This window comes from Tachysurus fulvidraco, chromosome 21 (assembly GCF_022655615.1).
Source record: "Tachysurus fulvidraco isolate hzauxx_2018 chromosome 21, HZAU_PFXX_2.0, whole genome shotgun sequence".
NCBI classification, from domain to species: Eukaryota; Metazoa; Chordata; class Actinopteri; order Siluriformes; family Bagridae; genus Tachysurus; species Tachysurus fulvidraco.
In genome coordinates, this window is record NC_062538.1 from 7,284,694 (window position 1) to 7,301,127 (window position 16,434).

At 39.2% G+C, this 16,434-nt stretch overlaps 2 protein-coding genes across 2 annotated transcripts; both read right to left on the reverse strand.

Moving 5' to 3' along the window:
• Positions 1-3,980: 3,980 nt before the first annotated feature.
• LOC113643728 (odorant receptor 131-2-like) lies at positions 3,981-5,170 on the reverse strand. Its single transcript, XM_047805927.1, has one exon. The coding sequence runs from the start codon at positions 5,168-5,170 to the stop codon at positions 4,202-4,204; it is 969 nt and encodes a 322-aa protein (XP_047661883.1). The 3' UTR covers positions 3,981-4,201.
• Positions 5,171-9,675: 4,505 nt separating this feature from the next.
• LOC113649775 (odorant receptor 131-2-like) lies at positions 9,676-10,888 on the reverse strand. The gene has a single exon (XM_027157733.2). It carries the CDS (start codon positions 10,642-10,644, stop codon positions 9,676-9,678), a length of 969 nt encoding a protein of 322 aa, XP_027013534.2. The 5' UTR covers positions 10,645-10,888.
• Positions 10,889-16,434: the final 5,546 nt, after the last annotated feature.

Here is a 16,434-nt window from a genome sequence, read left to right on the forward strand (position 1 = left end):
AAGATATCGATAAATATTTAATCACTTCTTGTGAAAAGTTCACAGCATTTAAGGAAAGACACCCAATAGACCTTTTTCTACATTTTAAATGGGTAAATTAGAGAGCCATATCACACTCATTTCGAATATAAATGAGACTTAAGTGCAGGTAATAAAAAAATTGACAATATGGAAAAAACATTTAACTTGCCTAATGTCACGTGACCCCTGCTCTGTGCTGCCACTGTGGCTCGTGCTGAATTGAACAGGCACGCGTCACTTTATAACTATTGAGTCATAGGCCTATCATAGGCTGTGTGGTGTATCAGTCCTTTCAGATGAACTCATACTGCACCTTGCATGCATCATTGGCATTGAGAGCAGGAGAGCATTTCGATTCTGGTTCTTTTCAGTGTTTTTTTAATGTATCTTGGACATTTTTTCCATCTGCTGTCACTTCTGGTTCACTCATTATGGAGAAACCCATGTTGCTTTTTTACAAAGGCCATTAAAAAAAACTATATACATATTGAATTGGGGTTCTGATTAAAACGGACAAAAAGCCATTTTGGTAAATACTGAGTATTCTGTCTGTTTCCCTGTTTTTGACCTTGCTTGTTTTTCGTGTTTGTGAACGTTTGCTGCCTGCCCTGACCTACGCCTGGATTATTGACTTCTGCTCTTGGATTTCCTGTGATGTTGTTATTTGCCTGATGTGTGACCCTTGCCTGTCTTGGATTTTGCCTAATAAACCAGCATTTGGATCTAACCTGTTTCACGTCGTGACAGAATACCTCGCCATACAAGATCCAACGGTTTATTGTATCCACCCTGGTTTCATCACTGCATCAGCCATAAACCCAACAACCAAATCCAGCATTCCCAAGTCTTCCGGCACCTTCTCCAACCACTCATCTAAGGATTCAGCAGTGATCTTTCCCCGTTCCGATTGTTGTGTTCCCGTACCCCGACATGTACCGATACAGCGGCATACAAGTCCAAGTGTTACCCCCGTCCACTGAAGAAGAATGGTGGGACAGGTTGGACGACTTCATGTCTCTCCGCCAAGAAGGACGAGCGGTGAGTGGTTTTGCCCAAGTGTTCTGGACATGTGCGACTGGTTTGAACCTCAGCAACGTGGAATTAAAGTTGTACATAAATGACTGTCTGGATGAACCTTTGTCGCAAGCAGAAATGCAAAGCCTACAAATTTTGGACTTTTGGGGTTTTGTCAGCAATTTAGAAAGCCGAACCCGATGGAACTTGTGGGAAACCCCAGATGGAAAATCGGGTGACAAAATGGCCACCAACACGCCTGGCTCAGATCATAAAATGGCCGCTACTATGCCTGAACCCTTGTCTAGGAGGGCAATCAGAAGAGAACGCTTCGTGAGCCAGGCTGCCGGGTCTGCACCTACCCCTAAAATGGCTACCATTGTACCTGCCCCTGTTTTCAAGAGGGTTACTACCGTATCTGCACCAGCGGTAAAAAAAAGCCACTGTCCTGACAACACCTGTCCCTCAGATGGCCATTACCATCCCGGCACCTGTTGTCAGGGTGGCTGCCATTCCTGCATCCCAACCACTTCACAAAATGGCTGCTACACCCCAACCACTAAACAAAATGGCTGCCTCACCTACCTCTCCTGTTCCTGCAAAGCCACAGCTACTAGTGTCTAGTCTACTGGACCCCCAGATGACGTCTGTACGGGTGTCTAAGAGTCAAAATCCAGTTATGTCAAGTTTAATGATCCCCAGGGCTACAGAGGTATGTTCTCTCAGTTCCATGCCTCCTGTATTGGCTATGGCACCGCGGTATGCTTGCTGCTCTTCTGCTCCACCGGGCAGTTCCCAAATCCATGACTCGGAGCCATCTGACTCTCCTGAGCCATCCGAATCTGCTGTTGAGTCCTCTGAACCAACGGAATCATCAGAATCAGCTGATTCACCCAGACCCCCTGCCTCACCTGCCCCATCTGAACCATCTGAATCTGCTGAAACTGCCGAATCGGCTGAATCTACTGAAGCATCTGAACCTACTGAATCAATTGTGTTGCTTGAAGAAACGAGAGGGTTTTTATTGCAGGAGCAAGAACTTGCAGCAGCGGGTGTGGCTTTTGTTGTAGAAGCTAAGCCCTCGCGTCAATTTGGCAAACCAGATGTACTCCAGCTTGGAGAGGAAGCAGGCCTGGATCTATCTGTTGAGGAAGAGGAAGATTCTGGCAAGGTCAGTGTTGGTGGTCTCGTTGCAGAGGCACTACCAAGGCCTTATCACGGTTCGGGAATCAGCAGCGATAGTTTGTGTTCTCCGGTTGGTGGGCATGAGCTGAGCAGCTTCACTGAGGATGATGTGGAGCTTGTTGACACACTGACAATTAACTCTCTGGAACAGTTCAAACGTTCACCCACAGGATTGCTTCGGATCAACAGCAAGGACAGTGGTGACGCCTCCCAAGCGCTGTTCTCCACGTCAGAACTGGGCTCAGAGGCCATGGAGATCACTGAGAATCCTTTGGAGATTGAAGTAGTGGAGGTTAAAGGTCACCGGTCCGATCTGTGGTGGGTCGATAGCAATCACGGTTCTAACAAGTCCGTGCCAGTGATTTCTTTCAAGGAGGCCATGGTGAGAGATGCAAACATGTCTTGTATTGATGAAAAGACTTTGGAGTTGAGTTCTCCAAAATCTGGTCAAAACATTGCTGGTCATAAGCCATACCACACATCCCCTGAGGAGACTTGGGCCCCCAATGACAGCAGCAGCTTAACGGCTAAGATGTGCTTGGGATCAGACAGTCAGCAAGGAGCATCAGAGTCTGGATGTCCAAAGAATATACAAGAGAGCAACTCCAGTTCTTCTAAGGAGAAACGCTCAAGTTTCCTGTCTTTGAGCTGTTTCAAGGACATTATTCCTGATATATCCCCCACAGTGACCACCGACACCCACTCCATGCCTGCTGAAGTCAGCTCGCCACCGTCCTCTGAGGTTGAGGAGTCTCTATCAATGTCCGTTGAGCAGGTGCTTCCTATGGCGAGTGAATCCACGAACGAGGACGAGACGTCCTACTCTGATGGACACTATGGAGATCCCGATTTTAAAGTAGACATGTCTTTACCTGTGAAAAGGGCCGACTATGAACTCTCCGCCTGGCCAGAAGCAGCACCACCCTGGTCTCCGGTCCTGCTCTGGTCTCTGGCTCCGCCTCCAGCACCACCCTGGTCTCAGGTCCTGCTCTGGTCTCTGGCTCTGCCTCCAGCACCACCATGGTCTGCGGTCCTGCTCTGGTCTCTGGCTCCGCCTCCAGCACCACCCTGGTCCCGGGGGGGGGGGGGGGGGGGGGGGGGGCATCTGTTATGAGAGCCATGAGGGCTCCCTCTGCTGGCCTGCAGAGGATTTGCTGCACTTGAGCATCAGGACTCTATTTCCCACTATTCATTGCACAGCACACCTGTTTCCTATTTGTAATCACCCGGTCTATTTAAGCTCACTCAGAACGCTTTGCGAGGTATTGTTAGTACTGTCTTCATACTGAGCGTTTATTCTGTTCTTTCTGTTTCCCTTTTTTTGACCTTGCTTGTTTTTCGTGTTTGTGAATGTTTGCTGCCTGCCCTGACCTACGCCTGGATTATTGACTTCTGCTCTTGGATTTCCTGTGATGTTGTTATTTGCCTGATGTGTGACCCTTGCCTGTCTTGGATTTTGCCTAATAAACCAGCATTTGGATCTAACCTGTTTCACGTTGTGACAGTATTGAGTCATTAAATCGTTCTGGAGTTGGAAGGTTTATTGTAAATTTATATCTAGTAAACTCATATATCCTTGTATGACTTTATTTTAAATAAGGACAAACATTGGAAAATTGGCTATAAGAGCCATATCTATACATGTACACAATATCTATACATGTTTCTTTAAGTTGGCATTTTCTGTATTCTCTATTAAACATTAAACACTACTATTCTATACAGTTTAATTTACTGTGTATGACCTTTTCAGCAGTACATAGTCAGAGTATTTGCAACAAGGTCTTCCAGGCCGTGTTTGGCTTTGAAGTGAAACACACGGATAACTGTTTTCAGTTGTATTTAACAGAGTATTTAAATGGGGTAGTAATGTAACTGTTCATAACAATTCACACTATATTTTTGTCATGGTTTCTACAACAGTATGTATGACACTAAACATGTTTAAGAATCCCTAAGCATCTGAAATTAAGGTCTAAATTCAGTGTACATTGACAGCAGACCTGTGTTTGCCTGTGGCACAGCGAAAGTAGTAGATGAATAAGGGTCTTATAGAATCGTCTCTAAGTCCATAGATGAGTGGGCTTAAGCAGCGTGGCAAGATCAGCACAAACAAATAGTTTAGATAACGCAGGTCCATAAAGAGGCTGGTGCTGGTGCTGCTCGTTGCTGCAGCTCGCTCTATAATGCTGTAGAGAAAAGAGGTGAGGCACAGGCCCAGCTGAATGATGTGCAGCAGCACGGTCTTGTGAGCTTTTGCAGCAGAGTCTTTATTGGAGGTGATGGATCTGGTTGTGATCAAAATTCTAATATAAGTGAAAAGGATGATCACAGACACTGACACAAAGTAGAACATATTAACCCCCTGATAAGCATCTACTTGCCATTGCTTTATGAAGAGCCTTTCTCTTGTGCAAAATATTTGTGATGAAAAAAATTTAGGATCAGTCAATAATACATAAAGCAAGTCAATTATGAATTGTATCATACTCATAAACCAAATAATTCCAATAGCAATATAAGTTCTTTTCTGAGTGGCTATTTCTGCATGTCTTAGAGGAAAGTTTATAGCCACATAACGCTCTAATGACATCAGAGCCAGGTTTAAAGGTGCATTACGGAAAGTTGTGCTAGAAACAAAAACTAAAAAAGCACAAGCAGCCACGACTAACTTGAGATAAGGCAGACCTAAAATATACAACAAAGACGTAACAAAGAGCTGAATCGAGTCATTAAAAAGCATGTGGTTAAACAGAATGTAGCGTGGTGTCTCTTTAAAAACAGGCTTACTCCAAAGAGTGTAGACCATGATAGCATTCATATAGATAAAGAACAGAGACATTAAAATTGCAAAAGAGACTTTTGATACTAATCCTTCAGACAGAACAGGCTGGAACATTTGCTGAGGTATAAGCAAAACCTCAACTATGCTATCATTAGAAACTGACATACTATGTTACAAAAAAGTCAACAAAAAATATTTACAGATATGACTTAATACAATAAAGGATGATCTCTAAAAAAGCACAACCACTTCCTCACAGATCAGATTAGAGATTCAGTAACAAAGAGAAGAAAATTGCATGCTTGCACTAATCTGCTATATCTGGTATAAAACCCCACATTGATATGGGACTCCAGCTACAAAGAATAAAACTGACCCTGAGATGACATTTATAATAAGCACCATCAGAGAGAGGATGGCACGTGTCTGAGCGTAAATAATAGACCTCAGGAGTTTACTCATTCCTGTGATGTCATTCTGTTTCCTTTTGTGATTATTTATGTAATGCATTTAGACACATTAATTTATTTACGGTTTACAGCTTATTATGTATATGTATATATTATGTATATACACAGTATAGCAGTCAATATCTGTAATATCTTTATGATTTGAAAAAAATCTTTTATTTTTTTACATTCAGTAAGAGATGTCGTGATCCATGAGTCAATCAAACAATTCATTTAGCCTGTGCAAACATAATAAGAAAGCAATACTGACATGGCTGATAACCGCTAATAAACATTTTGATACTATAATAGAAATATCTAGAGTGGACCTTTGTTGAGTCTTTAATGAAGGAAATGGACCTGGCTGTGATAAAAAAAAAAATTAGATAAGAGAAAAGGATGATATTTATGGAGAAGGATGATAGATTTTGACACAAAATAAAATATATAAAACATCCATAGAGCCTTGCAAAATGAATTCAGCTCAGGGAGTTCAGGGAATATATTCATACCCACTGAACTTTTGACATGTTACAACCACAAACAAAAATGTATTTTATTAGGATTTTATATGATAGACCAACACAAACTGGCACATAATTGTGAAATGGAAGAGAAATGATAAATGTTGTCCAAATTTCTTTTACAAATAAATATCTGAGAAGTGTGGCATGCATTTGTATTCAGCCCCACTGAGTCCATACTTTGTAGAACCAGCTTTTGCTGCAATTACAGCGGCAAGTCTTTTGGGGTATTTCTCTACCAACTTTGCACATCTAGAGTGAAATTTTTGTCCATTTTTCTTTGTGAAATAGCTCAAGCTCAGTCAGATTGGATGGTTAGCGTCTGTGAACAGCAATTTTCAAGTCTCGCCACAGATTCTGCATTGGATTTAGGTCTGGACTTTAACTGGGCCATTCTAACACATGAATATGCTTTGATCTAAACCACACCATTGTAACTCTGGCTGTATGTTTAGGGTCATTGTCTTGCTGGAAGCTGAACCTCCAACCCAGTCTCAAGTATTTTGCAGACTAACAGGTTTTCATCTAAGATTGCCCTGTATTTGGCTCCATTCATCTTCCCATCAACTCTGACCAGCTTCCCTGTCCCTGCTGAAGAAAAGCATCTACACAACATGATGCTGCCACCACCATGTTTCACAGTGGAGATGGTGTGTTCAGGGTGATGTGCAGTGTTAGGTTTCTGCCACATATAACGTTTCGAATTTTGGTCAAAAAGTTACATTTTGGTGTCATCTGACCAGAGCACCTTCTTCCACATGCTTGCTGTGTCTGCCACATGGCTTGTCGCAAACTGGAAAAACTTTCTTTCAACAACGGCTTTCTTCTTGCTACTTTTCCATAAAGACCAGATTTATGGAGCGCACGACTAATAGTTTTCCTGTGGACAGATTCTCCCATGTCAATCTGCAATGTCAAATAAAGATATCTATAAATATATCAGACCATGGTCTATACTCTTTGGAGTAAGCCTGTTTTTAAAGTGACATCATGCTACATTCTGTTTAACCACATGCTTTTCAATGACTCAATACATCTCATTTTTTTCTCTTGTTGTATGTTTTAATTCTGGCCTCTCTCAAGTTAGTCATGGCTGCTTGTACTGTTTTAGTTTTTATTTTGTTTTACTTTATAATTGACTTGCTTTATGTAGTATTGACCGATCCTACAGTTTTTTCATCACAAATATTTTGCACAAGAGAAAGGCTCTTCATAAAGCAATGGCAGGTAGATGCTTATCAGGGGGTTAATATGTTCTTCTTTGTGTCAGTGTCTGTGATCATCCTTTTCACTTATATTAGAATTTTGATCACAGCCAGGTCCATTTCCTCTAATAAAGGCTCTGCTGTAAAAGCTCACAAGACCGTGCTGCAGCACATCATTCAGCTGGGCCTGTGCCTTACTTCTTTTCTTTTTAGCATTATAGAGCGAGTTACAGCAACCAGCAGCACCAGCAGCAGCTTCTATGTAGATCTGCGTTATCTAAACTATTTGTTTGTGTGCTCTCATGGGTGATACAAGACAATGCTATTATGAGTGGTTACTTATCCACAACTTTAAACTATAGAGTCCAACAGTTGTGTGTAGAAAGAGTAAGAGTATCAGGGTCATTCAGTAAGAGTATCTGGGTCATTTCTGATATTCAGTTTTATCTTTACATTTATAATATTTAAGATAAGTTGTACATGTTATTCACTCAGGTAATAAGAGTTTGGGAGTCATTGCATGATCTGATCTACCAGTCAATGAATTTTTCAAAATTGAAATTTAAATACATAGTGCTAGTCATGCACGGGCAGTATGAGTTCATCTGACAGCACTGATACACCACACAGTGTGCTGGACTGATGGCCTAAGACCGGGCTATTCAATTGGCAGCCCACAAGGTTATTTGTTATGACCTTTCAAGTATCCTTGTGTGAAAAACACATCTCTATGATAAATTTAGTTTAGTTGGAGAACAAACTCTATAGTTATAAAGTGACAGACGTCTGTATAATTCAGCACGAGCCGCAGTGGCAGCACAGAGCAGGGGTCATGTGAGAGAGAGAGAGAGAGAGAGAGAGAGAGAGAGAGAGAGAGAGAGAGAGAGAGAGAGAGAGCACATTGGTCTTCCATTTGGGCTGTCTGTTAAATGAGGTTTCATGAAATTACCCTAATGAATAACCATTTAGAATATTGCTGAGCCACATGTTCAGTGCACTACTTAGTGATGGATATCCAAATGATCATGTGGTGAAATACGCTTGTGCAATGTCAATTAAAGATATAGATAAATATTTAATCACTTCTTGTGAAAAGTTCACAGCATTTAAGGGTCAGCACATCAGTGCATTGTAAGACACCCAATAGACCTTTTTCTACATTCAAATGGGTAAATCAGAGAGCCATATCACACTCATTTAGAATTTAACTGAGACTTAAGTGCAGGTAATAAAAAAATTGACAATATGGAAAAAACATTTAACTTGCCTAATGTCACGTGACCCCTGCTCTGTGCTGCCACTGTGGCTCGTGCTGAATTGAACAAACACGCGTCACTTTATAACTATAGGGTCATAGGCCATAAGTCCAGCATGCTGTGTGGTGTATCAGTCCTGTCAGATGAACTCATACTGCACCTTGCATGCATCATTGGCGTTGAGAGCAGGAGAGCATTTCGATTCTGGTTCTTTTCAGTGTTTTTTTAATGTATCTTGGACATTTTTTCCATCTGCTGTCACTTCTGGTTAACTAATTATGTAGAAACCTATGTTGCTTGTTTACAAAGGCCATTAAAAAAAAAACTATATACATATTGAATTGGGGTTCTGATTAAAACAGACAAAAAGCCATTTTGGTAAATACTGAGTATAATAAACTTTTATAACCTTTAGTTTGTTAATACAGAAAAATTACAGAACTTTTTTATATTCATCCAATTTCAGTATTTAATCCTGCCTTGATGCCCGATGGCGCCTGAGATAGGCACAGACCCCCCGTGACCCGAGGTAATTTGGATAAGCGGTAGAAAATGAATGAATGAATTTCAGTATTTAACACAGTGCTAAATTCTATTAGTAAAGTCACATACATCAGAATACAATAGTTAACTCTATCCAGCATTGCTCAAGAATCACAAGCTCAAGCTTTTGTCATGATCCTCATCAATCCCATGAATTGACCATCATAGAAAACATGTAGCTAAATCTTAAACATGTTGTGCCTGCAAGACTGCTCTTGATCAGAAATATAAGCATTTTTCTAGGAAAACTGTACAGTATATATGAACACAACACCTCTGTCTTTCTCTTCTCTTCAGAAAAATATTTTAAATACAAAACAAAAAAATCTTTTGCATAAAACTGCAGAAGTGCCACAGTTAACACTTTCTAATAGCTTTCACTCATATTTGATGCCAAATAAATGTATTTGTGTAAATAAAACAAATCCCAGTAATCATCATTTAAGTGTATTGAGTCATTAAATCGTTCTGAAGTTGGAAGGTTTATTGTAAATGTATATCTAGTAAACTCATATATCCTTGTATGACTTTATTTTAAATAAGGACAGTTGTATTTAACAGAGTATTTAAATGAGGTAGTAATGTAACTGTTCATAACAATTCACACTATATTTTTGTCATGGTTCCTACAACAGTATGTATGACACTGAACATGTTTAGAAATCCCTAAGCATCTGAAATTAAGGTCTAAATTCAGTGTACATTGACAGCAGACCTGCGTTTGCCTGTGGCACAGCGAAAGTAGTAGATGAATAAGGGTCTTATAGAATCGTCTCTAAGTCCATAGATGAGTGGGCTTAAGCATCGTGGCAAGATCAGCACAAACAAATAGTTTAGATAACGCAGATCAACATAGAGGCTGGTGCTGGTGCTGCTCGTTGCTGCAGCTCGCTCTATAATGCTAAAAAGAAAAGAGGTGAGGCACAGGCCCAGCTGAATGATGTGCAGCAGCACGGTCTTGTGAGCTTTTGCAGCAGAGTCTTTATTGGAGGTGATGGATGTGGTTGTGATCAAAATTCTAATATAAGTGAAAAGGATGATCACAGACACTGACACAAAGTAGAACATATTAACCCCCTGATAAGCATCTACTTGCCATTGCTTTATGAAGAGCCTTTCTCTTGTGCAAAATATTTGTGATGAAAAAAATTTAGGATCAGTCAATAATACATAAATCAAGTCAATTATAAATTGTATCATACTCATACACCAAATAATTCCAATAGCAATATAAGTTCTTTTCTGAGTGGCTATTTCTGCATGTCTTAGAGGAAACGTTATAGCCACATAACGCTCTAATGACATCAGAGCCAGGTTTAAAGGTGCATTACGGAAAGTTGTGCTAGAAACAAAAACTAAAAAAGCACAAGCAGCCATGACTAACTTGAGAAAAGACAGACCTAAAATATACAACAAAGACGTAACAAAGAGCTGAATCGAGTCATTAAAAAGCATGTGGTTAAACAGAATGTAGCGTGGTGTCTCTTTAAAAACAGACTTACTCCAAAGAGTGTAGACCATGATAGCATTCAAATAGATAAAGAACAGAGACATTAAAATTGCAAAAGAGACTTTTGATACTAATCCTTCAGACAGAACACTCTGGAAAATTTGCTGAGGTATAAGCAAAACTTCAACTATGCTATCATTAGAAACTGACATATTATGTTAAAAAAAAAAGTCAACAAAAAATATTTACAGATATCACTTAATACAATAAAGGATGATCTCTAAAAAAGCACAACCACTTCCTCACAGATCAGATTAGAGATTCAGTAACAAAGAGAAGACAAATTGCATGCTTGCACTAATCTGTTATATCTGGTATAAAACCCCACATTGATATGGGACTCCAGCTACAAAGAATAAAACTGACCCTGAGATGACATTTATAATAAGCACCAGAGAGAGATGATGGCACGTGTCTGAGTGTAAATAATAGACCTCAGGAGTTTACTCATTCCTGTGATGTCATTCGGTTTCTTTTTGTGATTATTTATGTAATGCATTTAGACAAATTAATTTATTTACGGTTTACAGTTTATTACTGTGATGTCAAACCGCTTTTACACACAACACAGTATAGCAGTCAATATCTGTAATATCAATATCTTTATGATTTGAAAAAAATCTTTTATTTTTTTACATTCAGTAAGAGATGTCGTGATCCATGAGTCAATCAAACAATTCATTTAGCCTGTGCAAACATAAGAAAGCAATACTGACATGGCTGATAACCGCTAATAAACATTTTGATACTATAATAGAAATATCTAGAGTGGACCTTTGTTGAGTCTTTAATGAAGGAAATGGACCTGGCTGTGATAAAAAAAAATTAGATAAGAGAAAAGGATGATATTTATGGAGAAGGATGATAGATTTTGACACAAAATAAAATATATAAAACATCCATAGAGCCTTGCAAAATGAATTCAGCTCAGGGAGTTCAGGGAATATATTCATACCCACTGAACTTTTGACATGTTACAACCACAAACAAAAATGTATTTTATTAGGATTTTATATGATAGACCAACACAAACTGGCACATAATTGTGAAATGGAAGAGAAATGATAAATGTTGTCCAAATTTCTTTTACAAATAAATATCTGAGAAGTGTGGCATGCATTTGTATTCAGCCCCACTGAGTCCATACTTTGTAGAACCAGCTTTAGCTGCAATTACAGCGGCAAGACTTTTGGGGTATGTCTCTACCAACTTTGCACATCTAGAGTGAAATTTTTGTCCATTTTTCTTTGTGAAATAGCTCAAGCTCAGTCAGATTGGATGGTTAGCGTCTGTGAACAGCAATTTTCAAGTCTCGCCACAGATTCTGCATTGGATTTAGGTCTGGACTTTAACTGGGCCATTCTAACACATGAATATGCTTTGATCTAAACCACACCATTGTAACTCTGGCTGTATGTTTAGGGTCATTGTCTTGCTGGAAGCTGAACCTCCAACCCAGTCTCAAGTATTTTGCAGACTAACAGGTTTTCATCTAAGATTGCCCTGTATTTGGCTCCATTCATCTTCCCATCAACTCTGACCAGCTTCCCTGTCCCTGCTGAAGAAAAGCATCCCCACAACATGATGCTGCCACCACCATGTTTCACAGTGGAGATGGTGTGTTCAGGGTGATGTGCAGTGTTAGGTTTCTGCCACATATAACGTTTCGAATTTTGGTCAAAAAGTTACATTTTGGTGTCATCTGACCAGAGCACCTTCTTCCACATGCTTGCTGTCTTTGCCACATGGCTTGTTGCAAACTGGAAAAACGGGATTTATTATGACTTTCTTTCAACAACGGCTTTCTTCTTGCTACTTTTCCATAAAGACCAGATTTATGGAGTGCACGACTAATAGTTTTCCTGTGGACAGATTCTCCCATGTCAATCTGCAATGTCAAATAAAGATATCTATAAATATATCAGACCATGGTCTATACTCTTTGGAGTAAGCCTGTTTTTAAAGTGACACCATGCTACATTCTGTTTAACCACATGCTTATCAATGACTCAATACATCTAATTTTTTCTCTTGTTGTATGTTTTAATTCTGGCCTCTCTCAAGTTATTCATGGCTGTTTGTACTGTTTTAGTTTTTATTTTGTTTTGCTTTATAATTGACTTGCTTTATGTAGTATTGACTGATCCTACAGTTTTTTCATCGCAAATATTTTGCACAAGAAAAAAAATCTCCATAAAGCAAAGGCAAGTAGATCTTTGACAGGGCCTCAACATATTCTTCTTTGTGTCAGTGTCTGTGATCATCCTTTTCACTTATATTAGAATTTTGATCACAGCCAGGTCCATTTCCTCTAATAAAGGCTCTGCTGTAAAAGCTCACAAGACCGAGCTGCAGCACATCATTCAGCTGGGCCTGTGCCCTACTTCTTTTCTTTTTAGCATTATAGAGCGAGTTACAGCAACCAGCAGCACCAGCAGCAGCCTCTATGTAGATCTGCGTTATCTAAACTATTTGTTTGTGTGCTCTCATGGGTGATACAAGACAATGCTATTATGAGTGGTTACTTATCCACAACTTTAAACTATAGAGTCAAACAGTTGTGTGTAGAAAGAGTAAGAGTATCAGGGTCATTCAGTAAGAGTATCTGGGTCATTTCTGATATTCAGTTTTATCTTTACATTTATAATATTTAAGATAAGTTGTACATGTTATTAACTCAGGTAATAAGAGTTTGGGAATCATTGCATGATCTGATCTACCAGTCAATGAATTTTTCAAAATTGAAATTTAAATACATAGTGCTAGTCATGCATGGGCAGTATGAGTTCATCTGACAGCACTGATACACCACACAGTGTGCTGGACTGATGGCCTAAGACCGGGCTATTCAATTGGCAGCCCACAAGGATATTTGTTCTGGCCTTTCAAGTATCCTTGTGTGAAAAACACATCTCTATGATAAATTTAGTTTAGTGGGAGAACAAACCCTATAGTTATAAAGTGACAGACGTCTGTACAATTCAGCACGAGCCACAGGGGTGGAGAGGGAGAGGGAGAGAGAGAGAGAGAGAGAGAGGGAGAGGGAGAGAGAGAGAGAGAGAGCACATTGGTCTTCCATTTGGGCGGTCTGTTAGATGAGTTTTCATGAAATTACCCTAATGAATAACCGTTTAGAATATTGCTGAGCCACATGTTCAGTGCACTACTTAGTGATGGATATCCAAATGATCATGTGGTGAATTTAACTGAGACTTAAGTGCAGGTAATAAAAAATTACAATATGGAAAAAACATTTAACTTGCCTAATGTCACGTGACCCCTGCTCTGTGCTGCCACTGTGGCTCGTGCTGAATTGAACAGACACGCGTCACTTTATAACTATAGGGTCATGGGCCATAAGTCCAGCATGCTGTGTGGTGTATCAGTCCTGTCAGATGAACTCATACTGCACCTTGCATGCATCATTGGCCTTGAGAGCAGGAAAGCATTTCGATTCTGGTTCTTTTCAGTGTTTTTTTAATGTATCTTGGACATTTTTTCTTGCTGCTTGCTGCTTTTTATCACTTCTAGTTCACTGATTATGGAGAAACCCATGTTGCTTTTTTACAAAGGCCATTAGAAAAAAAAACTATATACATATTGAATTGGGGACAATTCAATTTTGGTAAATACTGAGTATAATAACCTTTTATAACCTTTAGTTTGTTAATACAGAAAAATTACAGAACTTTTTTATATTGATCCAATTTCAGTATTTAATCCTGCCTTGATGCCCGATGACGCCTGAGATAGGCACAGACCCCCCGTGACCCGAGGTAATTCGGATAAGCGGTAGAAAATGAATGAATTTCAGTATTTAACACAGTGCTAAATTCTATTAGTAAAGTCACATACATCAGAATACAATAGTTAACTCTATCCAGCATTGCTCAAGAATCACAAGCTCAAGCTTTTGTCATGATCCTCATCAATCCCATGAATTGACCATCATGGAAAACATGTAGCTAAATCTTAAACATGTTGTGCCTGCAAGACTGCTCTTGATCAGAAATATAAGCATTTTTCTAGGAAAAGTGTATAGTATATATGAACACAACGCCTCTGTCTTTCTCTTCTCTTCAGAAAAATATTTTAAACACAAAACAAAAAATCTTTTGCATAAAACTACATGATCTTAGTCTTCATATACACATGACCATCTCCCAAAGAGCACAGTGTTAATAAGCAAAAGCAGGAGTGCCACAGTTAACACTTTCTAATAGCTGTCACTCATATTTGATGCCAATCAAATGTATTTGTATAAATAAAATAAATCCCAGTAATCATCATTTAAGTGTATTGAGTCATTAAATCGTTCTGAAGTTGGAAGGTTTATTGTAAATTTATATCTAGTAAACTCATATATCCTTGTATGACTTTATTTTAAAGGACAAACTTGAAAACATTTTAAGAGGAAAATTGGCTATAAGAGCCATATCTATACATGTACACAATATCTATACATGTTTCTTTAAGTTGGCATTTTCTGTATTCTCTATTAAACATTAAACACTACTATTCTATACAGTTTAATGTACTGTGTATGACCTTTTCAGCAGTATTGCCAGTTTATTACTGTGATGTCAAACCGCTTTTACACACAACACAGTATAGCAGTCAATATCTGTAATATCAATATCTTTATGAATTTTAAAAAATCTTTTAATTTTTTACATTCAGTAAGAGCTGTCTAAAAAGAAAATAGGTGAGAGACAGGCCCAACTAAATGAAGTGCAGTGGCACGGTCTTGTGGACCATTGTTGAGTCTTTAAAGGAGGAAATAGACCTGGCTGTGATAAAAATTCCTATATAAGAGAAAAAGATGATGATAGATATTGACATAAAATAAAATATATAAAACATCTACAGTGCCTTGCAGAAGTATTCATACCCACTGAACTTTTTCACATTTTGACATGTTACAACCACAAACAAAAATGTATTTTATTAGGATTTTTATTAGGAACCTCTGCCCCAGTCTCAAGTTTGTTGCAGACTCTAACAGGTTTTCATCTAAAATTGCCCTGTATTTGGCTCCATCCATCTTCCCATCAACTCTGACCAGCTTCCCTGTCCCTGCTGAACAAAAGCGTCCCCACAACATGATGCTGCCACCACCATGTTTCACGGTGGGGATGGTGTGTTCAGGGTGATGTGCAGTGTTAGGTTTCCGCCACACATAACGTTTTAAATTTTGGCCAAAAAGTCAGAGCACCTTCTTCCACATGCTTGCTGTGTCTGCCACATGGCTTGTCACAAACTGCGAACGGGATTTCTTATCGCTTTCTTTCAACAATGGCTTTCTTCTTGCAACTCTTCCATAAAGACCAGATTTGTGGACTGCACAACTAATAGTTTTCATGTGGACAGATTCTCCCACCTGAGCTGTGGATCTCTGCAGCTCCTCCAGAGTTACCATGGGCCTCTTGGTTGCTTCCCTGATTAATGCACTCCTTGCACGGCCTGTCAGTTTAGGTAGACGGCCATGTCTTGGCAGGCTTGCACTTGTGCCATACTCTTTCTATTTCCGGCTGATAGATTGTACAGTGCTCCATGAGATATTCAAGGCTTGGGATATTAATTTATAACCTAACCTGCTTTAATTTATAACCTAACCTGCTACTTCTCCACAACTTTATCCCAGACCTGTCTGGTGTGTTCTTTGGTCTTCATAATGCTGTTTGTTCACTAATGTTCTGTAACACACTTCTGAGGGCTTCACAGAACATCTGTATTTTTACTGAGATTAAATTACACACATGGGTACTCTATTTACTAATTAGGTGACTTCTGAAGGCAGTTGGTTTCACTGGATTTTAGTTAGGGGTATCAGAGTAAATGGGGCTGAATACAAATGCATGCCACACTTTTCAGATTCTTATTTGTAAAAAAAATAATAATAATTTGGACACCATTTATAATTTTCATTCCACTTCACAATT